Genomic DNA, 26,305 nt, shown 5'->3' on the forward strand with positions numbered 1-26,305 from the left:
GTCTATCTTTCAGACACTATAGCCCTTCTAAACTGTCTACAGAATTTCTTTCCAGCAAATTTCTGTGTAGAAAAATAACAAAATAACTACATGACAAAAGAACAATCAGATTGAAAAATTATACCAAAGTAATTAAAGTGTTATAGTTTAACTGTGGTGGTTGGAAAGGAAATGGTCCCCAGAGGGAGTGGCACTATTAGGAAGTGTATTCTTGTTGGAGTAGGATGGCCTTGTTGGAGGAAGTGTGTCACTGTAGGGGTGGGCTTTGGGGTCTCCTATGCTTAAGCTATACCTAGTGTTAGAGTTCACTTTTTGACTGCCTATCAAGATGTAGAACCCAACTCCTTCCTCAGCACTATGTCTACCTGCATGCCACCTACCATGATGATAATGAACTAAACCTCTGAACTGTAGGCTAGCCTCAATTAAATGTTTTCCTTTAAAAGAGTTGCCATGGTCACGGTGTCACTTTACAGCAATAGAAACTCTAAGGGAGCAACTTTTATTAAATTCAAAAGCAAAATCATATGCATGCACAACTCTAAAGTCCTCAGCAAATAATGCATACTGTGTATTAGGTAACAAGCAAGAAATATCCTAAGGGCCTTTGTAAATTAGCCTGGTGTCTAGAGGGCCCTGAGAACTGCATTAAATAATGATGGTGAGGAGTACAGAAGTTGGAAGGAATCTTTTAAATACAATTCAGAAAGTCCTTCGTCAATGATTCTTCTTCTACTCAAAGCGCCCTTTCTGCTCACCTGATTACTATATGAGCTTATCAGAGGCACATGGGAAATTTAAATATCAACACTTGCAGTTTGTCTACTCATTGAAGCTATCTGGGTTTCCTTTGCTTATAGCAAATCTCATTGGTTAATGTAAGCATTCTGCTTTGGTGCTGAATATGCTGGTACCATCTGCAGAATTGGAAGATGCTGTCAGGTGGCTAAGGCTATAAAGCCATCACTCTGAATATCTTCTTGTTATTAGACAAAGACACTTACAAGAACTAAGAAGAAAATATCTGTCTAAAATAACTTAAACATTTTGAGTTCTCAATTGTACCTACAACTTTTGGAAATATCATCCAATAAAGTGACATCACAGAGAAAATAACCACAACTACAAATGCCAGTGTATAGTTCTCTGCTCAAGAATCCTAATTATACACAATAGTAGGTATTTAACCCCCCTTTTGATATTTTAAATAATATTTACTTCATGGAATACAGAAAATTACTTCAAGAGACACATATGGAGACAAAAGTGTTCTGAGTAGGATGCTAATATTTCAGAAAGTAATAGCAAGAAGTGACAAGTAGAATTGTGTCAAAGTCAAAGGTTCCTGAACATAAAGGAAATAATCACCAAAAGGACGAGACAAGCTATGTAACTGGAGACAAATTTTTCCAGCCATTCATCTGAGACGTTTTATATGCATAATATATCAAGAACTCAAAATGTTAAGTACAAATGGGCAAATAATCCAATCAACAATCAGACAAAGGAACCAAACAACACTCCTCACAAGAAGTACAACAAATACATGGAATATTTCAATATTGTCAGCCACCAGGAAAATGCAAACTGAAACTACATTGAGATTCTCTTTTATCCTAGTTAGAATGGTTATCACCAAGAAACAAACCAACCAACAAACAAAAAACAAATTGTTAGGATGCATAGGTAAAACAGGCTGCATATACCATTGGTGGGGATTAGTCCAGCCACTGTGGAATCAGTGTGGAGGCTCCCCGGAAACTAACATTAGACCTACCACATTATCCAGCTACATCATTTCTGGGTTTATACATCAAAGGATCAAATGCAACATACAACAAATATCTGTACACTTATGCTTCATGGCCATATTCATAATTTCCAAGTCATGGCATCAGTCTAGTTGCCTACCAATGGATAAAGAAATTGTAATGAATAGAATGTAATGAATACAGCTGTTCCTCAGATCAAAACCATACTATTTGCAGGAAAATGGGTGGAACTGGAGGTCATTATGTCAAACAAAATAAGGCAGACTCATGTGAAATTTGAAAATTTTATATAGGACATTTTATATTTTTCTCTAACACGTAGAATCTAGATTTTTAAAAGGATCTAACATGAAATTAGAATGAAATGTATCTGGGAATAGTAAGGTGACCAGGGAGTAACAGGAAACAACAGAAGGTAAGTGAGGTAAATGTTGTTAACATATGCTACAAATGTATTAAAGTGTTGCAATGAAACCTAATGTTTTGCATTATTAATAAGAAAAGGAAAACTACAAAATTTTACACACACACACACACACACACACACACACACACAGAGAGAGAGAGAGAGAGAGAGAGAGAGAGAGAGAGAGACAGACAGACAGACAGACAGACAGACAGACAGACAGACAGACAGACAGAACTGGAGTTCAAACCTGGAGCTGTGGCTATTCTAGCTATGTGCTCTACCATTGAGCTACAGACTCACAGACAAAGATACAAATAAAACTTAATTATACCATGTGTCAGTTTTTCTTAGGAAAACGTCTGAGGTCAGGTGTTTTCTAAATTGGTTATTTTCTGGCATATACCTATAAATTATCTGTATCCAATTTACTTCTAAGTGAATAAATTCAAAAACCAAAGAGCAGTCTGCAAGTATTCTACAGAATTTCAATAAATCTCAAGTGGCGCCTCCATCACATTCCACACGAATCAAGAACCACTTAACAGAAAAATGCTAGTTTATGTGAAGTTATTAGGGAGGCCAAAGTATTTGGTTAAGGAAGCTTGAGACAGTTCCACTCTGCAGCTCCAGCTAAGTCCTCACAGTGACGCCCTGCCTCTGCCTTAAGTGCTGGCATACAGGCATGTGCCACCATGCCCAAGTGAAGCTGCTATGTCTCACATATTGCTTATAATTTAGCAACTTCTCAGAACAAGAACAGAGCCTGATTTTGTCTAGAGAATCTTCCCCTTCTGCTATCTTGGTTTGGGGCAGTGCACTTTTATCAGGTGTCTAATTTTATTCTCCATTTCCATTGCCATTCAATACCTAATAAATATAACTAACATCCTCCATTCTGGATAGGCTCAGGCCCTTTCAAAAATAGCACTTATTTCCCATAATTAATATGTAACATTTTAGGTAGTTTTGCTTTAAGTTACAGGTATATAACATATAATGTTTATGAACCTTCTCTTTATTTTCTTACCTAAAATCCTACCTGAAGATAAATGATGTAAGTGGAATTTGTCATCTACAGAAAATTAAATAAGAAGAGACTAAATGCCTCAGAGTATCTTACACACATCCTTTCTCCAGGATACTTTCCTGCTTCTCTTTATTTCCTGCACAAATTCGCAGCATCTATTTTCTTCTGTCTCTTCTTTCCCTATCCCTGATTTCACACTTCCTGTTTTATAAACAACTGATCCTCTACACTAATATGAGCTCTTCAGAATCAACCTGATGCATTGGCTAAACTGAAGGGTCCATTTTGTCATGTATGTAAGAAGCACAGAGTCATCTGACTGGAAATAGCTCAGAGTTGAGAGGACTTTGTGACTTTGAGGAATGCTACAAGTTTGTGACTGTGGGTATGAAGCAGTATGTGCTCCCAAGCACAACTTCCTCCACCACCCCATATTTTCTTCATACCTACAGTCTTGTCCCTGCTCACTTCTCTTCGTGGCATGTGCTACAGCAAGGGATGCCTCTTGCTCTGGTCAGGCACACATACGTTCTCAACTCAGTACATATACGCTTCAATTCAGTACCTTGTCGTATGCTATTCCTCCAGATTCAAACACTTTCCTATGTTCTAGCAATGTCATGCTGAACTTTTTATTATTTCCAGCTATGTTCTGGTTCTTCCCATGATGTGTAATGAACATAATGGGCAGATTTGAAGCCATAGTTCAATGGTGATTTATATGACTAACCTGCGAAAGACCCTGGATTCAGTCCTTAGCATCAAAGAAAGAGGGGAGATAGAGGACAACAGAGAAAAGAAAAGTAGAGGGAGGAAAGAAGAGGGGAGGAAAGGAGTTTGAAAAAAAATCTCAGAAGTAACTGCAATTATGAGACAACAGTAGCCTACTTTGTCTCCAAGACCACAGAATCAACTGCATGCATATGGATGTACAGTGTATGTGATAAATAACATGCAAAAAAGATTGCATGCAGTGTTTATGAAGTCTGCTCTTATTGTACAGAATGCCACAGACTTCTGTTAGAACTCTTTCTCTTCCAAGAGAAGGAAATCAAATTTAAACTAGACAACTGTAGTTTCTTCCTAGTTTCAAAGACTTTTGTGTTCATGGAGCAAAATGTCTTCAAGTATTTACCACACCAAAACCTAGAAAAAGTTTCTGTGAACAATTGGTCTGGAAACCCAGATGCAGCTGTCAAAACTTTCTTATTTGTCAGTATGTCTGTGTGAAAGTAGGAAGATGTGAGTGCAGGTACCCACAGAGGCCAGAAGAGGTTCTCTGAGCCCCAGGAAATGGAGTTACCAGAGACTGTAAACCACTTGATTCTTGGAAAGGAACTGTGGTTTTTTTGCAAGAACAGGGTGTAATTTTAATGACTGGGCCTAAGGGATCTAAGGGATGGAGAATTCTAATTGGCTGGCACAGAGTATAGTAAGAGAGCAGTTAAGGAACAGTGCTGGAGTAAAACAAGAGGAAGCATCAATATTTATGTTATCATTCAGCCACAGATTTTTTTTTTCAGATTTCATGTGAAGGGGCCAGGGAATTCCTTGAAAAAGTCTCATTGCTCTTAGTATGATATTTCCCAGAAGTAGGGGACACCACGATTTTGTATACTTATATTTTCTCTATTGTGCCATCAGATCACTTGAGGGACATGATAACCATGTCCCACTGCTCTTTTCAGTAGCTGAAACAGTTTTATGGATACATACACCCATACATACACACACATTTGTATAACTGGATATATATATATATCTGTCATTTATTTATTTCCCACCAAATGATGATGTAGATTTATTTTACTAAATTATTGCTTGCTCTGTTCCACAGTGATGCCTTCAATACACTTGTTTTTACATTCTTCTTAATTTCTCTAATTTAATTAATACACATTTCTAGCAGAACATTAAATTTAAACCATGTCTATTTTTTAAAATGAGCTTTTTAACCACACCCTTGAAGCCCACACTAGTGGCTCTATGTGACCTCAAGCTACAGTGTTCCACAGGTCCCTTCTTTTAGTAATGCACTCCTTTAACAAAGTCATTCCTGTTGTGAGTCAGCTCTGCCTGTGCAAGGGGTTTGGATAACTGCAATGAAAAATGCTCAATGGTGCTGCTCCTTTAAGAGAATAATTTAGTCAAGGAGGAAGAAAGGAGAACATGTTATAATTTGGTGAGATGTGTTCCACTGTGAGGGGGAGAAAGAGAGTTCACGTGCTATGACAGCAAAGATGAAATGACTGTCTTAGAAAACTTTGTTCAGAAGTGACAAGTGACTTGAGTCCTAGAGAAGTGATGAGAACAGCAGGGAGAGCAGAGCATGTGTGAGCATTCCTAGACTGAGATGACTCCATGTGTAAAGTACCGGGAACAAGTCAGGATAGGACTCCTCAAGGCCTGTGCACAGGGTGGTTGTGATAGGAGCAATTTACATCTGAAAGGACTTGGAAAGAATAGAAAGCATAATTCTTCACTCTAGCATTTAAGAGCTATTCCTTAAAGCACCTTTTTGTTTGTTTTTGTCTCCAATAAACTAAAAGCCTTTTGAGGATATCAACTCCATTATACACAGTTTATATCCATTATACCTAATTTATCCCTGCCATGTACACACACACACACACACACACACACACACACACACACACACCAAATAACCATTTAACTTGAGATTTTTCACCTCAAATTCTATGAAATATTTAGATTATAGATTTCTAAGTGTAAACTTATATATGGTTTTGTTACTGCTATCAACAAAAACAAGGAAGGTCCCATATCCCAATTATTATTGCTGATCTCTATCACACAAATGATCTTAATTTTGTTTTCTAACCTCTTTTAAACTCCTTATTTCTGTATCATAAAGTAATCAGCATAATGCTATTTTTAATAATGTCACCTCTGTTTGTATATGTCTGAGCAGTGTCTACCTTTTAATGTTACAAAATTCTATGTTCACCCCATACATCTGTTCTTAGTCAAAGCACTCCCATCTTCCACTTGGATTATTGCAAGGTCATCCCACCTCCACTTGCAGGGGCAGAGCCACCTTATGAACATATACCTCTTCAAAATTGTTAGACTCAGATGAACATCTCAGTCCCACCACAGACCCCTCAAGTGCCGTGCCTGAGTGACTCTTCTGCTCTCATCTTGGGGCGGGGGTGGTGCGTCAATGCTCATTCTCTGTGTTCTCCTTGCATAGACCAATGTAGAGGACATTCAAGGCCTCATCGAGGCTCTTCTACTGCTTTGATGCCAGTCACTCCATTTCTCCCCCGTATTGACCTCTCACCTTCCACTCCTCATGCACAACATCCACCTTTTGATAAGCTGCTTCTGCAGGGTGGTGGCCTTTCTACATCCCTGCATTGACTTAACAACCTGTAAACATGCTCATGCAGTGGCTTGCCTGTTTTTCTTAATCTTTCATTGTGCTTAGAGCGTTGCAAGTGAAAGGACTTTGCATGTTCTTTTTTATCAATGGATTGCCAGGTGCAATCCGGCAGATAGTGGGCTGGAGCTGCTAAAAGCAGATGCAGGATAATGGCTCTCAAATATGGTACCCAAAGCAACAGCTTCAGCATCACCTGGACACCTGTTAAAGCTGCATATTTTGGGGCCTCAGTGGAACCTAATGCTATAAGAAGCTGTCATTTTTTTTTTTTTTAAAAAAACAATTCCTACAGGTAATTTTTATATTCACAAGTTCACCAACCTCTGTTACAAGGTATCTATTTAGAAAAAGAGGCATGAATATTTTAAAGCTTGCTGTAGCCCAAATTTCTTAGAATGTGAGAAGTGAGTCTGAAATATCATCAAATGTAATCTCACTTCTTCTTCTTCCTTTTTTTGAGGAAGAAATGCCAAAGGAAAAAAATTATATTTGAATCTGAAATTAGTGATATTTCTGTTTTTAGGAAAGTGAAACATTTCTTATGCATATCAGCTTTAATTATGCAACTTACATTTTTCTCTGAAAAATATCCTCAAATATAAAGCTATTTTTCTACTTTTAGCTGATGTTAAATTAGTTAAGATGAGGAATGAGAATTAAAAAAACCTGCATTTCTTATTTTTTCAGGGTGATTCAAACAAGGAATTGAGTTATTAGACCTGTTGTCTCCTAGATATATTCTTCCTATAATAATTTTATTTACTTTGTTTAAAGAGAAATCAGTGTATTTTCACACTTACAATTTTCTATAAGATATGTGTATTTCACTGAGCATTACTAAAGGATAGGACTACAGAGAAGAGAGCAAGGTAATTATTGATAATAAGGAGTGGACCACAAATTCCTAAGTTATATGATTTGTATTCTCTAAACACATGTAATAAAACACAAAAGAACAATATTACTAAACAAGTATAAATAGTTCCCAGATAGAAAATAAAAGTGTGGACAAGAGAAAAGCAAAATATATTTTGAATTTGCACAATATAACAGACATTAGACTAAGTACTATATTAAAAGTACTTTATTCTTTTCTCCTTTTATTTTTATTTATTCAATATAAAAGAGTTTCTACTTTATCTGATGAAGAACCAAAGCCAAATGTTTTTAGCATAACATGATGGGGCACAGACTATGTTTTTCTGTTGTGTTCTTAATGTTGTGAATCCATTTATGATATGAATTCTAAATATTCCCTTTGCAGAATTAGTTTACAACAAATACATTTGCATATCCTTTTCCTGGCCACTGATTGTTATCGTAAATATCACACAAGGAATCTTTTAAACACTTGTTTTCACTGAAAAATGACCACTTCCTTCCTTACCAGTGACTACTTATTTTAAGTAATCTGACTCCATTATACACAGTTTATATCCATTATACCTTGCAGATAGAGAGACTCTGAGTGCAGATAGAGACTTTGACTTCCTGATTTCCAGATGGGGTTATTTCATATTTTTAAAGGAAGAAATGAAAACTAACACTGGGGAAAGGGTAAGTACTTTAAAAATATTTTAAAAGCATGGAAACTAAAGACAGCAGATGGAAAACATGCCACTTACTAGCTAGCCTGCTTGAGAAATTCATAGTCAGGTCATATGTTTAGTTCAAGGTTTAATGCTCAGTTTTCTTTCCTTAAGCATTTCTTCTCAGACTTTGTACTTTGATATTAATCAATAAGTCATGTATGAAACTGCCTTAAGAATGACCCGAAAATACTTATCTTTAAAAATATTATGCTTTACATAATTCCAAATCTATGCCTACATCAGGTAGAATTTGTGAACAGCTTTTCCATTAAAAACAATAATCATACATTTAAGCACAACCACAACTTCACAGAGAGATGATACTTGTTTGGCATGCAAGATAAAGACTGGTGGTCGTCAAATACACATTTAGATCACACTATTACATTTTAACAGATACATTTCAAGCATCATAAAAATTTAAAACTTCTCCATTCTCAATTTGAAAATCAATATCTGCTATTCTTAATTGGCTTCCCCATGCACGCTTAAGCAAACAGAAAAGCAGTACAAAATTCCTAGATCGAGTCACTTTTAAACATACCACAGTCAGAATTTTGGGTTCAGCTGCATCTGGAACCCTTCACTGCTGACAACCGTCTCAAATGACAGTCTTCTTCTTTAAAGCACTCTTCAGCATGACAGCTGAAAGTTCTGCCTTCCACCGCCTGCTTGATCCATTAGCTGGAGTCTTACATCGTGAATGCTGCACAAAGCATTTGACTGGAGGGTTTTCAGGCAACTCTTTAAATGCCTGGATATGCATAATGACTTTAGAAGAAGAGACAATGCATCCCTTTATAAGAACTTCTGCATTGCTTTCTATTAATTTATTTTAGGGGGTGGCTGAATTGCAGTACGGGGTTGCCTCGTGTGTCATTGGTTAATAGTGTCGACGTATGATTCATCTAAGTGACATTTAATCCTATAATGCCAGTGACATTTTGATGATTTTACTGTCAATTTTAAATAATCCATTACATATGGTATTTGAATGAGCTGAATAGATTGACACAAAATGTGGGAGGTATTTTTAGTTTAAATAATAGAGGTCTGGCAGGGTGACCTTCTTTATTGGTGAGCCTAGTTATATTTTTTGGTAGCTTAATGGAATTTAAAAGTACTTCCTTTTGTTTTTAAGCATTCCTTGTCCTTTTATTCAATTGAGAAAAGTACATGCTGGGCAGTGGTGGTGCACACTTCTGATCCCAGCACTCGGGAGGCAGAGACAGGAGCATCTCTGTGAGTTCAAGGCCATCCTGGTTTACATAGTTAGTTTTAGGTTATCTAGGGCTACACAGAGAAACCCTATCTCAAAAAAAAAAAAAAACACAAAATACAATAGAAACTTTATGGTTTCTGAAAAATCCAGCACTGTGAAATGTCCCATTACATTGTATTGGCTCCAGGTTGATGTACTATAGTACAAGTGTAAAAGAATTAACTGTTACCTAAACACAAACAAAATTCACCAATTTTGTCCCATTGATTAGAATTTATTTGATGAGATTTAATGGAAGGTTGCATTTATTTTTGTCAAAAATCGTCTTTGGGCCAGCTTAGAGTTAGAACTGATAAGACATAGAATCCAAGAAACAACAGTTATTGGATATGGCCTTAAATTGATCATCATGTTTACAAATTAATCTTCTTGCAGGTTGGTGAAATAGCAAATTTGATTTTATTTGAGTCTGTTTAGCAACAAATAATAGATAACTGAAATCAATGTCAGTGAAGTTTCTACAGACAAATTATTGTAGCTGTCATTTCATAGTTAAAGTTCCCTTTAAATCAGGCTTAGGCAGAAGATCCACCATATGAACTCTGCTGCACTTGTGGAAAAAACAAACAAACAAACAAACAAACAAACAAAAACAAATGAGTGATGTGTCCCTGGGAAGAAATTGATGCCTGATACTGTACATCTTAGTCAGAAACCTATGGCTGTGAAGTCATGAGCTTTAGTGGAAAATCTACTATTGCTGTTTTGCTAAATAGGCAAATAGTCAAATTGTTTTCATCTCTATACACATGAACTAGTGTGGGTCTCAGCTCTCAGCATATATATATATATATATATATATAAAATTTGCAGTGGATGGAGATTAACACAGACTCAGGAGTGGTTAAAGTGACTGTTGGTTGCCCATTACTGGGGAAGTCATGGAAGAGGGAGTGGAAAGACTTTCAGATCCTGATGTGGTGATATTTTATTTGTATGTTAATGAATAAAGTTAGCCTGGAGATCAGAGGAAATAGAAAGCCTTTTTAAGTAAACACGAAAGTCAGGCAGTGGTAGCACATGCCCTTAATCCAATCACTTGGCAGGCAGGGTCTCTGTGTGTTCAAGGCCACACTAGGGAACAGAGCCAAGTGTGGTGACACACGCCTTTAATCCTAGTACTAACCATAGAGACCTGGAGGTCTGTACAGATAGGCAGTGACAAGGAAGTGAGGTGGCCAGGCTGAGAGCCAAGGAGAGGGCAGAACAGTAAGGCAATAAAAGCCTTGGTAGACAGGAAGTTGTGGCATTTGGAAGCTGCACAGGTAAGGTGTCTGGTGACTATTCCTATTTCCCTGATCTCTAAGGTGTTCATCCCTATATTTGGCTCTGTGGTTTTTATTTAATTGGACTGCTTAGAAATTCGTCTACAGTCAGAGGATTGGGAAAATCAGTATGGACATTTTTTGGGCATTTGACTTGGCTATTAGTCATGAACATACAGCAGCTATGGATCCCAGTATAAGACCTGCACAGTTCTGGACCCTCGAACATTCTGTTACGGATCGAGAAGCTCAATCTCAATAGGCCCACCCCTCTCTGAGGAGCTGTTGTGGGTCCTGGCCTGCAGTAGAGGAATGTTATTTCTTTGCTCTGGGGTAGCCACTGCTGTGTCACCTATGGTCTAGTCAATAATCTCCTCCTCCTCCTCATGCTTTATACAAACACCTGAAATAAAAAACTGTGGGGAAAAAAAGAGAAAGAAAAGGAAAAAAAGGAAGACATGAAAGTAGCTGGGAAATAGAAGGTAGTCAGTGGAAGTCTGCGTACCAGGGGAAGGTACAAAAACATTCCTCCCAAACTTACTGGATGAAGAGTTTGATATCCCTGTCACCTTTCCAGTGTTGTAGACTGGAAACAAGTCTTACAGAAGCAGATTTTTTTAAAACACCTAGATCCATTACTCCAATTATTTATTAGCTGAGTAAGATTTCTAATTGACAACAGGAATATGATAACACACATGGCTTGAATAGAAAGTTACATATAGTAATCTTCAGGTCATTTAATTTTGTCAGGAATAAAAGGGAAAAGTGAATTTTTTACATTATTGGCCTCATGCTGCATGTGTTTGTTTTAGAGCTATATGTTTATTATAGGTTCATAATGGCAATCAATTTCTATAATCACTAAGTGCTTGCGTGGCTTTGACTGAATGCATTATTATTTTTAATGATGTCATTAACTTTGAGTGTTCAAGTGTCTCCCCATTTAAAGTGAAAGAAACATCTTAAACATGATTATTGGGGCAAACATCTAATTATATTTTGAAGATAAGTTCATAGACCTCAAAGTGCAAGCTTATTTGAATGCATTTACTTATTACTTTAAACTCCCTATCATCATCAACTCATTTCCCAGAAAATTTGGCTCAATAAACACATCTCCTAACCATGAAGAAAACTGGCAGATTTTGGTGTGTAGTTTAGCACTGATTTTGTCATGCCTTAAGCTCTTTTCTAATTTAATTAAATTCATTGACCATCTTTGCATTTCTGACATTACCAGTACTACCAATAAATTTAAATGACAATATTAAATTGCCTTGCAGATATTTTTACTCTCACATTTATATTTTATATATTTGAATATTAAGAATATAGCCATTGATCCGACATGTGTATTCTAGCATATCAGCTTATTACTAAATCTTAAGCTCATTTCTGTCACTCAAACATAATTTTAACAGTACTGTGTGTTTAATATCTAAACTAGCAACTTTTTTTTCAGGGTCAAAGGCTATCTTCTATTCCACTATTTTTAAAAAAATATTACTATTTTCCTTTAATGTATTCATTTTTAGTTCATTAACTATTTAGCTTTTCAGTGATTCATTTTATTTTAAGTTGTGAGAGGAAGATGTCTAAAAACATTTAACCCCTTCCCAGTTGTTGTTAACATATTACAACATGCTCTGAAAGTTAAAAATTTTGTTGCTGATTTGGAATGTTCCTTTTATTTTATATATGCATACAAAGATACGACAGAGAGAGAGAGAGAGAGAGAGAGAGAGAGAGAGAGAGAGAGAGAGAGAGACCACAAGCCACACAATGCTATCCATGCAAATGTAGAGAGAATGCAAACTACTTTATAGTAAATCTGGAAAAATCTACTCTAGCAATTAGTTACTGTAGAATAAGCCTTCACTTCTTATTAGAGAAGGTTCCAAGATTAATGAAATTAAATTGTCCAAAACAGAAGGTATGTCCAGTGGTTACATGGGGATAATAAATTCCTTCTCAGTATTAAATGCGGTTTCTGAAAGATTAAATGAAGTTTAAGATATTAGGTATCTGTTATGTTGCTGGAAAGGGGGTTTATTAACATAAGTCAAGAAGTGTAGTTTAATATCCTCGGCAAAAAAAATCAATGATTTCATGCTTATTCCATATACAGTATAAAAATTATGTGCTAAGAATACTATTTATCACAGTAATATCATTAAATATAAAGGAAATTTACTTCAAAGGTAAAATTGAGGAAATTTTAAGAGTATCTTTTAGAAAGTGACTGATAATGTAAACAGAATCTACCCTCTTAGTAAGTCATTCCTCAGTATTAGAGGGGGAGAGCTCTATCTCTGCTAGGGCTGTCCTATTAACCCATGCTCAAATTTCTTTATAAAAGTGGTGATTTTTAAAAGTGAGAGTTTTCAAGTAGCTTAAGCATATTTCCCACATGCTTGCCAACCTACTTATAGCATTGAACAGAACATAAATGCCAGAAAAGTTGTTATGCTATAGCATATAGGGAACATAGTAACAAGAAAAGAATCTTGCAATTGGAAAGATGGCTCAGAGGCTAAGAACACTTGCCTCTCCTGGATAGAACCTGGTTTAGTTGGTTCCCAGCATCCATTTGGTGGCTATAATCACCTGTACCTCCAGTTTCAGATGATCCAATGCCATCTTTTGGCCTCTGTGGGCAGCCATCTCACATGTGGTACATATAGAGATATGAAAGCCAATACTAATACTCATAAAAATAAAAAAGTCTATTAAAAAGGAAAGATACCATTCATATATTCATTGAAGTTGTAATTTTCTTTACCGAAATTCCTTATTTGTGAATCTTTGAATTCATGGCATTGCAAACCATTTGTATACAAGGATTTCTATATTTTATGTCAACCATAATGCTGTCAATTAAAGCATATACATAGCCAAGGAAGATAGAGCAAGCCTGTGCTTATAGATACCTGGGAAACTGATCCAGAAAAATAAAAATTTAAGGCCTGCCTAGAATACAGGTGTGTTGAAAACTAGCCTTGGCAATTTAGTGAGACTATGTCTCAAGATAAACATGGAAATGAGGATTAGGCATATATAGTCTAATAGTAGAAAGCTTCCATAGCAAAACACAAGAATTAATCTTTTCTACTAATATATAATTAAGTAAATACGAATGAAAGAAAGAACAAGAGAAAGAAAAAAGGAAGGAAGACAAGCCACATGCAGCCAAGTGGTTACTCATCTTGTAATCTGAATCATGCATTGATACAATTCTGGAAAAACTGCAGTGTCAATAATAACACATAGCATTGTATAGTAGTAAGTTCAGAAAATTAAGACCTGTACACAATTTATAGACTGAGAGTCATTTATGAAAATGAAGTTTTTAGCAATGGCCACATGAAAGGCACCATATCAAAATCTACAGAAGCTCTATCTTTCTTACCTCCTTGATAAAATGATCAGTGTCTCCACTCTTACAGAAAATTACCCATATTATAAGTTGAGTAAATGATGAACACCATCTGCCCATGGCACTTGATCTAGTCAAACTGAATGGCCGTGTGATCCAATTTTAATGAACTACTAAAATATTCATGTCAAGAGTTTCCTGTCTATAACCCCTCTCCTGCCTGATTTGATATTCAACATCCTTTCAAAGGAGAAGTCATATTTAGGGAAATATATTCATAGTTCCAGAATCATAGTTGGCAACTTCACCAGTCAACCTCTGCATCCCGAGTGTCAGAGTTAAGAACAAGCACTTGCCAGGAAGCCATGGCCTCTACTACATGTACTTGATTCTTCTAACCAAGCCTAACTCCAGATGTTCTCTGACTATTGTCCTCTCATATAAGCCTTGGCAGCTGAACAAGGCATGGCTATTTGAAGGAAAGAAGAAATCTTGCTGTATAGGACCATACTGTCAAAAGTTTATAGTATTTGTTACACTGATAAACCAGGAAAAGAAAATCTTTTCGCAAACATTTGTAAAAGCAGTTCATCTCATTTTCTCTAGGATTCCACTTCTAATCGGTCAAGTTAATTCCTTCCATTTGCCTATTTGTGAGAATGTTTTTGTTTGTCCTATGAAATTGTTTCCTAAAGTTTCTCAGCCATACAAGTGTGGTAAAGAAAATAAACTTTCATTAATATATTTTCCTTGCTAATCTTAATTTTTTGACCATTGCTAATAATATAAATGTATATTTCAATTAGTGGAAATATTGGATTTTTTCCTTAATGTAATTAAGATTTAAATTTATCATTATTATTACTATTATTGCATGTGCATAAGAGTGTTGTGTGTGTGTGTATGTGGTGTGTGGTGTGTTTGTACCTTCAGAGGCTAGAAAGGGGCATTGGATCACCTGAAGCTGGAGTTACAGGTGGTTATTAGTTTCTCAGTGTGTGTGCTGTAGAGAAACCATGGTCCTCTGCAAAAGCAACAATACCAGAAACTGCTAAGTTCACGAACCTGAGACTAAACATATCATGGGCCTAAGGAAAAACCTATTGCTATTACTCTGCTAAAGAAGCATAGCAATACAATGACTCCTAATGGCATATTGTACATCCATAGATCATGTCTAAGTCAGCCCTCATCAAGGAAGCTTCTTCCTGCAATAGATGGGAATGAACACAGAGACCCACAACTGGATAGTGTGTGGAGTGAAGCACTTAGTCCCAAATGAGGTATCTTCATCAAGCCCCTCCCCTCAAGAATCTTAGATCTATGAGAAGGAGTTATAAGGCAAAAAGTTGTAAGAGCTGGAGGAGATGGATAACTCCAAGGAAACAATGTCTTCCGGATGCAATAGAACTGACACACATGTGAACTCACAAAGTCTGATAGTACACACAAGGTTCGCACAGGTTCAAGTCAGAGGAGGTCCCGACACTAAGAGCAGTACATGTAAAATCCGACCCCTAAACAAGAAACAATTTGTAATTAATTCTTGCTGTAAAGAGCAAAAAAATATGATGTTCTTCAATGGAGTGTCACAGTATATATTAACAACTCCCCAAGGCAGGCCCCATTCCCAGGAGTAGTTTGCCAATGCAAAATCTACTCCTTGAGTTTTGTTTGTTTGTTTGATGGGCTTTTTGTTTTGTTTTGCTTTTTTGGCATTTTGTTTTGTTTTTTGCTTGTTTGTTTTGATTTAAATTTTTGTGTTTTTCTGTTTTAGAAAAAAAGAGGGAACATAAAGTTATGTAAGTAGGGAGGTTGAAAGTATTTCAGAAGAATTTGGAAAGAGGAAAATTTTATCAAAATATATTACACGAAAAATTTTTAAATAATGCAAAAGGAGTAGAAAGTACTCTTACTGCTGAACCATCTCTCTGGCCCAACACTTTTACAAATAAAATATTGAAAAGATGAACCATTTCAGAGAGTTTAAGCATTTTCCTAATTATAAAGTGATCTACATTAAACTATTTGAAATACACCTAGGCTCCAAGAATTTAGGAGCATTTTTAGTGTTTTGTGGAAATCAGTGACATTTTTTTAATCTTCCCAGTATCTGAATAATTAATTCTATCTTTATTACTGTTATAAGTCACCATTTTCTCCTTTAATACTTGAAGCTATCTCTAATATCTATTGATGAGAAAAATTCACTCTCAAATATTTTTCATGGTTATGTACATAAGCAATTCCCACTTGTGAGTTCTTTTAATGTCAGCTGAATTTCCTCATTTTTAGTGTTTCTAAACTGCTGAGTTTCTGACATCTTTATCTCAATTAGGACAACTATAATCATTAGTCTCTGGTATAGGTGTTCTTTCTCCTCTTCAAGGCTATCTCTGGTATGTAGACCTGACAGAGGCAGAATCCCAAGAGATAGAACAGAAATTCAAGATTTATTTGAACCCAAAGCTTAGTGGTAGTATCAAATGACTTCTGTTAAAGTCTTAGGATCAAAGAAAGCCTTAAAATCAATTCAATAGACTTTACCTTTTGATAGGGGTGTCTTTAAAATCTCAACAAAATTAGAGGGTACAGTGATTACATTTCTATCTCCCACACATCATTGATATGTTAAATATGAATTTTGTTTTAAGACCTAATACTAGTGGAATCAGATTCAGACTTTACTTGATATCTCTTGTTTCCAGAGCCCTTTGGCTTTATCCATGGATTGTATCTCAACACTTGGACAATAGAAGCTTTCTAGTGATTTCCATCGTTCTCTGTTCTAGAGTACCAGACTTGAACAGAGTCTTCCGAATAGATCCTATTATGCTGTCATTATCACTTCATCACATCAGAAGTCAATATTGTAAAAAGTTTTAATCTCCAAAAGGAGTTTAAAATTCAATTTCTTGTTCTGAAGATGGATCCTCACACCAAGAGTTATTTATAAGTATACTTAATTTTTATTAAATATATTAGCTACATTTCTATTGTTTCTATTGTTATAAAACACCAGCAGCAAGGCAGGCATAGCCTTGGAGCAGCAACTGAGAGCTCATATCGCCTGAAACACACACAGGAAGCAGAGGAACTAACTTGAAATGACATGAGTCTTTTGAAACTGCAAAACCTGTCAGCAGTGACACATCTCCTCCAAAAAGGCCACACATCTCAATCTTTCCCAACAGTTCCACCAACTGGGGATTTAGTAAGTATTCAAGCCAAGGCTACAAGTGCTTTGATGTTCAAACGGCCATGTTAAACTAGCAAAAGCAATGATGATAACAAAATATTTACCATTTGGACTCAAGACCACTCTAGAAATATTATACAATGGTTATAAAAGCAAATACAAATAAAATTTCAAACAGATTGAAATTCACCTATAAAATGACCAAGCCACTAGTCAGATATATTTCTAAAATTCTTGGTTAGTTTTTACAAAACGGTGAAAAACTCAACACAGCTGTAGCACTTTAGAGAATTTAGAATAATTTTTTCTGATCCTAGTTCATGGTTGATGGCTAATTTGGTGTAGAACTCTATTTTTTTTTTATTATCCAATGCCACTATATAGTTTGCATTAGGCATGAGTCACCCTTTCAAATTAATGCTCCTTCCTGCTGACTCATTATAAATGTGTTTGCTGCTATCTGAAATTCTCCCTTTGCACTTCACTTATTATATATAATATGCATAGTGCAGAATGAAACCAGAACAACTCTCCAAAGTAAATCATGATGTGAGGCAGAGGTTTTTATATTAAAACCTGTATATGTTTCTATCATACATATATATGTATATGAATATATTAATTTGTGGTACTTTTAAGTCACAAATGAAGACTAACAATTTTATAAAATGCAACTTAAAATCTATGTCCATATATATGTATACATACATATATACAAAGTAACTTCCTCCCTCCCTCCCTCCCTCCCTCCCTCCCTCCCTCCCTTCTTTCTTTCTTTCTTTCTTTTTTCTTTCTGTCTTTCCTTCCTTCTTTCTTTCCTTGCCTTATGGTGTTGCAATTTGGGCTTAACTAACCTGGTGCTTACTGTATAGAATAGGCTGACCTCAATCTTGCAACAATTTTCCTACCTCAGCCTCCAGAATCCTCGGATTGCAGATATGAGACATCATACATAGTTTACATATATAAGTTATAATTTAGGAGTAAGACGAGAAGAAAGACAGCAGATTTGTAAGATACAGCGCCCAGATAATAGTGCAAATAATGCAAATCTAGGTAACTTGATTACTTTTTGAATCTCCTATATAATATCTTTTAGGCAGATTATTATACCCTTGAAAAATCTTCAGCATTATTTTTCTTTTATGCAATTGAAATCTTCTATGAAATAGAATTTGTGTTTCATTCTCACATATGCAATGGATAAAAGTGGACATCCTTTGATAGCTCGAGGTGTGAGTCACCCAGACAGCTGGGGGTGGTTTTCATAGGAGAGTTAGAGTTGGAGGTGGGCAGTCACGCAAATTCAGTAGTACATTTGAATAATATTTCTTTTACTGAACTACTTATTTTATTTCTTTCATTGAACTTATTCTATTTTCTTGTTGGATACTCAAAGAAATTTACTCAAGTTTTCCTAATTATTTTAACTGTAACATTCTAAGGTTCAAGCCTAATGAAAAATGGTACTTGGGGCATGACTCTTGTGAGCAAATTAGATGATGATTTAACTATTAGCCATGCGGTAAATCATAGAGTGGTAGACTATAGAGATTGGATTTTTATGTCATTTTCTAATTATTCAATGTATACTGTTTGTCTTTCAGTAGATAGCAAAAGCTTATTGAGTAACACTAGATTTCTCTTGTAGCTCTTGTCAGTTCACTTCAAATAATATTTATCTGATACAAGGAAGTACATGAGCCACACAGGGAAGAAACCATGATTGGTCAACCTATTTAAAAAAAATGTTAAAAAAACCCATAGAAATAATAAATGAACAATTTTTGCAAAAGTAATTAACCTGGAATATATTAAAGTTTGGACTCATTCCTGACAGTGTGGCTATATTTAAATTCGGCTAGATTTCTTTGTAAGTGTCTTAGTAGTAGTAGTGACTAATAAAGAGAAAATTAATCTAGTTTAAACAAACTAAGCATCACAGAGAGAATTATGTTCAAGAACATGAGTAGTACCTATGCAGGAGCTATTGAAATTTAAGCAATTTCTTGGACTAAATTAAATATTCAGACTATTTCCTTCCCTTCACTTACCCTCTCCCTCCATCTTTCCTCCTTTCCTTCATTCCTCCCCATCTCTTTATAGAAGACACCCACTTTAACAGGAAAAGGGGGGGGGGTAAACTTGTTCTGAGATAGTATTTATCTTAACATCTAGGAGGAGATGCAAGTCAGTTGTAGTCACTGTCATGAAAATAATCACCAGCAATTTGATTCTGGACTGTCTCATTCAGTTGCCCTGGAAAATCTGCAAAAGCATTGAATTTGAGGAATGGTGAAAACAGTGAACTAAAGAGGCTTAAAACTGAATTATATTTCATTATTTTATTTGTTGGTAAAATATGATTTCAATGCTACAATCTCAACCTCCGAGTTGCTATAAAATTCTGGTATGTACTCAGGCTTTGCTATGCCCTAGATACTTTCACAAAGTCATTTCATGTTTTATGTCAAGCAGACAGTATGTTCAAAATTACAGATAAGGATAACAAAGTCATTGTGTGTAATTAATATGTCCATGTCACTATATCTAATAATAAGTGGAATTGGAAGTCAAATCATTTAAATTATATAGCATAAAACTATGTTAATATGTTAACTTTGAGGAGAAAAACATAAAAGTGAAGGACTAATTCCAAAAAAGAATTATTAACAAATAACTTCATGGCTTATATTTGGTGTTTAAATAATTATGTCTGACAGGTACAGTGCCACAATTTGATAGGAGACACATGCAGTATTCTATGGCTCTGTAGGGTAACTGCAGTTAATAATAATGTATTATATATGCCAGAATAATTATAAGAAAAATTTTGAATGCTCTCCCAATAAATAAATGGTAAATGTTCACAGTGATATTCAAATCACTATGTTATTAAAATATATACAGGCATTGAAATATCACATTGTGTCCCATACAAATAATTATGGACCTCAGAAGAGAGCATACTACTGCTGCATTTGTAAGCCAGTAGCATTCCAAATAATTATCCTTATACCCATATCTAAGTGTAGACTCTCATGCCTTACCAAAAATCTTTCTTTAGCATACAGAGACCACTACAAAAAGTCACAGCTGATCAAAGCATAGAGAACAATTGACTCTCGGATCCGCAGTCCACATAGATTTCTACCTAAGGCTCAGGGAATGTCATAGAAGAGGGTACAGCACAATGTAAAACTCAAGGACAAGGAAATATTCTGTAAGATTGTATCTTTGACTTGCCAGAATAAGACTCGAATGAAGAAATACTATTTGGCATGCCACTGTGAATGGAAGAAATCTCACAGGACCGTAACCCTAGATGAAGAGCTAGAGTCAATTAATGGCAATTGTGAGAGGGAATAATCAGTTTTCTCATAGCTGAGACCTCTGATTATCCAATACCAAGTGGTCAGCCTTAAAAACCTATACATATAAACAACACTAAATAGACTCAGAAAGTTGTGTTTATATTCTTACTCATTATATGTGTGTACATATCTCTGTGTGTTTAAGAATAACTGAAGAAAAGGAGGTCATGAATTAGAGAAGGAAATGAAGGGACATGGAGGAGGTTTAGGAATGGGGAGGATAGTATAATTATATTTAATTAGAAGTAAAATATGTTTAAAAATTAAAGAATAAATTTAAAAAATAAAGGGGTAATTTTGGATCTGTTCAATAATAAAATAATTGCTTTATAACACAAATGATTATGTCAATAAACAGCTTTTCATGCTTGAATCCTTTAAGATACATATTAACTTACATGTCTTTTTAGTTTTTCCAGCATGAATCCAATCATACAGACTAATGTTCAAATTTTTAAAAATTACATTACAAAAATTGTGCATAGATAATTCAGTATGAATTACCTTAGATAATTTTGTCTTCGATTCAGGCTTATCTTTGATAACAAAGTCATTAAGGAGACGAGATCGGTCATAGTTAGCATGTTCAGATTCATCCATGTAATCCTTATCTTTGCCTAGAGCTAAAACAGAAAAAGAAAAAGTTATATGCATTTTTGTCCACTCATTTTATTCAGAAAATACCTCACTTAAAATCTGTGCTTTTTGGAGAGCACCGTGGTCCCTGATGCTCATGTACAGGGCATAGTCTCTGAACTGGAGTGAGATAGAAGTAGGTGGACACCATCTCCCGACCTCTGGTGCCAATGCCTTTAGGATGATCAGATATGGCCCAGAACTTGAAGGACATAGCAGGGTGCCTGTCCCAGGGGCTTTGGGGCATGGTCATGGCAGTGAAGCTGCTACTGGGGGCCATGACATATGATATCTATGAATCCATGTTTACTTTGGAAGGTGATCATAGACCAATCTTTGTTAGTAAGATTGGCTACTTACATCAGGACACAATCCTGGGTGAAGGCCTTAACTTCAGGTTATCCTGGTTCCAGTACTCTATCATTAATGACGTTTGGGCTAGACCCTAAAAAAACTCTTCCATTACAGGCTCAAAAGACCTGCAGCTGGTGAATTTTTCCCTGCATGTGGTGTTTGACTCAAAGTTAAGGACCCCCCCCCCCCCCGGCCTCCAGCATTTAACAGAGCCTAGGGTAGACCACTAGGAGTGAGTGCTGCTGTTGATTGTCAACAAGAGTGTGATCTCCAGGTTTACTGCCTCACAGCTGATTACCCAGTAGGCTCAGGTATCACCCTTGATCAGAAAAGAACTGGCAGAGCACACAAGGACTTCAACCTCATCTTGAGTGATGCAGTTATCACAGATCTGAGCTTTAGCCAAAAATACCCAGCTGCTATAGAAGCCAAACAAGTGGCCCTGTGGGAAGCCCAGTGGGCTCTACCTTTGGTGGAGAATGTAAGGCAGGAACAGCAAGGGAAGATAGTGCAGGCTGAGGCTGCCAAGAGGCTCCCTGAAGCACTGAGTCGGAATCCTGGCTACATCAAGTGCAGAAAGATCTGGGCCACCCAGGCCCTCTGTAAGAGGATTGCCATGTCACAGATCAACATGTTGCTGCTGTCAATCTAGTGCAGAATCTACAGGATGAATGCTGTACTCTGGGGAGTGACAGCCTCATCAAAGGTAAGAAATGAGTGTGGCTATCATGAGCACTACCTCCAGAGATGTGGATATGTTTCTTCTCCAGAGAAGCATGCCCCACCCCTATTCATGTGTCTTTGTCCCTATGCACCTGTCCTCTTGGATTAAGGATGACTGAAGATCATGCATTCCTGAGGGCTTTCTCTGTCCCTGTATTGGCCCAGGAATATTGAGGCAGTGTGTGATTCTCAGTGATTTCCTAAGGTATCGTCCCTTCCTCAGAATTGGGAGAGTTAACCACCACCCCATGAACTCTCACTCGGGAGGCAGAGCCAGGCGGATCTCTGTGAGTTCGAGGCCAGCCTGATCTCCAAAGTGAGTTCCAGGAAAGGCGCAAAGCTACACAGAGAAACCCTGTCTCAAAAAAAATCAAAAAAAAAAAAAAAAAAAAGAAAAAGAAAAAGAAAAAAAAGAAAAAAAGAAAATTTCTGTACTTTTTAAGTTTCTCAAGTTTAGTTAAACAAAATATTTACATAATGTCTATCTAAAGGATAAACTCAAAACAATCACACAACTGCCTGCCCTTAATTACTGTCTTAATGCTGAAGCTGAGAATGACGTCCATGTGAACTCAGCAGCTCTGTGCTTCTTAATGTATATAAGACCTTAAATACACACCCAGAGCCATGAAAACTATTTTAGACATATTGTATGACTTGAAATTTTAGGTGGAGATATTTGTAATGATTGAGTAGATTCTTGATGGGGGATGTGTTTCTGTATGCTGTGAAAATGTATTGCTCTGATTGGTTGATAAATAAAGCCATTTGGCCTATGGCAAGGCAGCTTAGAGGCAGGTGGCAAATCCAGACAGAGAGACAGAAAGAAGATGGGGGTAGACACTGCTAGCTGCCATCAAAAGAAGCCAGATGTAAAAGTACCAGTAAGCCACAAGCTACATGGCTGGGTATAGATTTATAGAAATGGGTTAATTTAAAATATAAGAGCTAGCTAGCAAGAAGCCTGCCATGGCCATAGTTTAAAAATAATATAAAACTCTGGGTGTTTACTTGTGTCTGAGTGGCCATAGGACCAGGCAGGACACAGTAAAACTTCTGACTACAGATTCTTAATCACATTTTGATATTATAAATACATTAATTTGGGGTTCATCGCCTTAAAATTTGAGAAGTTTTAGAAATCCGAGTTTGACTAAAGGGTTAAAGAAGTCCACAAAAGCAAACTATAAAAGATATGTTAACTAATATTTTGAAGACTACAGAAATTAGGTGATTAAAAATTACAATTGCCAAGAAAGTGTAAAAAATTAAAATGATTAGAATAATAAAACTATATTACATTATAAGGTCAGTTGCATAAGAAGATGTCTATAAGGAATAATTAACATAGATTATAAGACAGGAAATATCTATGATGGCTATTTCTACCATAAAGAACTATGAATATTTTACAAAATTCATATTTCATAAGACTCAAATATCTCATTAAATGTTATATATTTAACCTTTTCCAAGAAATAAGAGTTTTGGAAATAATTATCAAAGTTGTTTATAGCAATCAAACATGAACTTGACATGAAGGACTGTACACAGTACTTTGAATAATTCAGTCAGTTGACTTACTACAGGGAAGAAAAGCAATGTTTCTCACAAAGAGAACATTAGTTTATTTAACTATTAACTTTAAATACATATTATATTATGATGCATATGAAGCTACTATGATAAAAACATTAGTATAAGCTGTTTATGTATCTTATCTCCTAAGATACATTAATAACCGGTTATGTAAGATGTTCTGAATATTTAGTGGTTAAATTTGTTACTTAACCTAATTATGATTCCATGGACAGAAAAATGATCCTCTGATTGACAGTTACTATTTGCTCACAGTCACAAACTATATGCATTGCTTTCTTTAATTTAATAACTTTGTGAAGTATATTATTTTTGTTTACATTTAATAAGTACATAACCTGAGAATTAATGATTATGTAAAGTTATAATGCTAATAAGATATGCATGAAATTAAAGTCTATGTATGATTTTAAAGCTGATATTTGTGAATATTAAATAATATTTCCTACAGATTAAGGCAAACTACATATCATTAATTTAATAATTAGCCATTAAACCACTTCTCTAAGTAAAAGACTTAATATAATAGTAACACACACAACTTCCCCTTCATAAAACATACATGAAAGAGAAGAAAAAAATTAAGAAAACTATGTCATATGGCTATGGCATTGGAGAAAATACGATAGGAGGGAAAGAAACAGGTTATAAAAGAAGTGGTGTTGCCGGGCGGTGGTGGTGCACGCCTTTAGTCCCAGCACTCAGGAGGCAGAGGCAGGCGGATCTCTGTGAGTTCGAGGCCAGCCTGGTCTACCAATTTGAGTTCCAGAAAAAGCGCAAAACTGCACAGAGAAACCCTGTCTCGAAAAACCAAAAAAAAAAAAAAAGTGGTGTTAATTTAATAAAGTGGACAGCAGTAAGGACATTTAAGTATAGATATGAAGAGGAAGAGCAGAAAGTTACCCATGAAAACTGGAAGAAGAGGTCATCCAGTGACAGCAATAAGTGCACATTGTAGACATGTCTCTTGCTGTTATATATGATAAAAGAAAGTTGCCATTTTAGACTTTATTTGAGAAATTACCAAATCTCTGGTACCTTCAACTTGCCTTCTTGTTTGGACAGGAGGGAGGGGCTAGTATGTGTGTTTCTCCTTGTCTTCCTGCCCCTATTCTTTTCTTCTTTCCCACATGAGACAGCAATCAGGATCCCCATGTGTGATTAAACAGGAGAAGGTAAAAGATAGCTAACATTGGAGAACTTGCACTGGCCAGTGGGTCAAAAAGATGCCAGAGGCCAACCTATTCCTGTTATTTCCTATTCTAGTGACATTTTCTCTCCATTCAATGGATAAATATATTTAGCTCTGCAGTGTACTTTGGATGATTCCAGGTGGGATACAGCACAAAGCACAATAAATGTACTTTCTACCTCAATGAACTTGACAGTGGTAAAGAAGAAACAACATATGTATTAGAAACTAATATAGTCAATGAGAAATAGGAACTGGATGAGAAGTTGGGAAAGTAAATATTAGGTAGGGAAAAACTGTAATGTTTTTAAAAAGGTTGCCAAAAGCTGCCACCCAGAACTAACCCTGGAACAAAATGTCATTGAGGGAAGTGAATTTCAATGGAAGCACGATACAGGCAAAGGATATTACTAAGGACAGGTTCCTGAGGTAGAATATGCCATCCTGCATGTTCCAGGCAGTGGTAGTGATGCTGCTGGGAAAGGAAAGAGAAGGGCATGACATGGTGATGTGTGAGAGTGGCGGTAGAGGAGAAGGGTAGAATCTGTAGATCTGTGAACCACTGGGTAGCCTTTATCTTTCATCTTAGTTAAACAGGGTGACACCAGAGTGGCATCATCTCTATTTTAACAAAACCAATACTGCAAAGAAAAGAATAGACTGAGGGGCTAAAGGCAGAGGAAAAAGAGACTAAGACCTTGTAAAGACTGAGGAGAGAAGATGTGTTTGGGTCAAGTTGATAGGGATGCTAATACTTGTCAGATCAAAGAGTCATTTTAAAAGAAAAAGACAATTTTATTGAATATAGCATACATAAGAAATAAGTCAGCAGCAGTTTTGGTAGTCATGACTAGAATAGAAAAGGGTCTCAGTGTCATGTATTACTTTACCACATCTTTAAAATTCATGTTGGCAGCCTTGGTTTTAGCTTTTAGGATGTTGAAATCATAACCTGAAGTCCTTCATCCCATGTGTAGCAGAACTGGTGTGCTTCTGCTCTTCATTTATACTCAGGAATCCATGCCACTATGCATGTTACTGCCTCATGCAGAAAAAGGACTGCCATGCAACACTCTGGAGACTTGAGAGCAACAGA

At 36.1% G+C, this 26,305-nt stretch overlaps 1 protein-coding gene and 1 pseudogene across 2 annotated transcripts in view; one reads left to right on the plus strand and one right to left on the minus strand.

The window, feature by feature from the left end:
• The window catches only part of LOC143272950 (anoctamin-3-like), a 183,821-nt gene that overhangs the window by 81,549 nt on the left and 75,967 nt on the right, over nt 1-26,305 (minus strand). For both annotated transcript variants that reach the window (XM_076570259.1, XM_076570260.1), the window contains one exon: nt 21,210-21,328. In XM_076570259.1, coding sequence (XP_076426374.1) covers nt 21,210-21,328 — 119 coding nt within the window. The remainder of the gene's footprint in view (nt 1-21,209; nt 21,329-26,305) is intronic.
• On the plus strand, nt 21,533-22,412 carry LOC143272734 (prohibitin-2 pseudogene; annotated as a pseudogene).

This window comes from Peromyscus maniculatus, chromosome 4 (assembly GCF_049852395.1).
Source record: "Peromyscus maniculatus bairdii isolate BWxNUB_F1_BW_parent chromosome 4, HU_Pman_BW_mat_3.1, whole genome shotgun sequence".
NCBI lineage: Eukaryota > Metazoa > Chordata > Mammalia > Rodentia > Cricetidae > Peromyscus > Peromyscus maniculatus.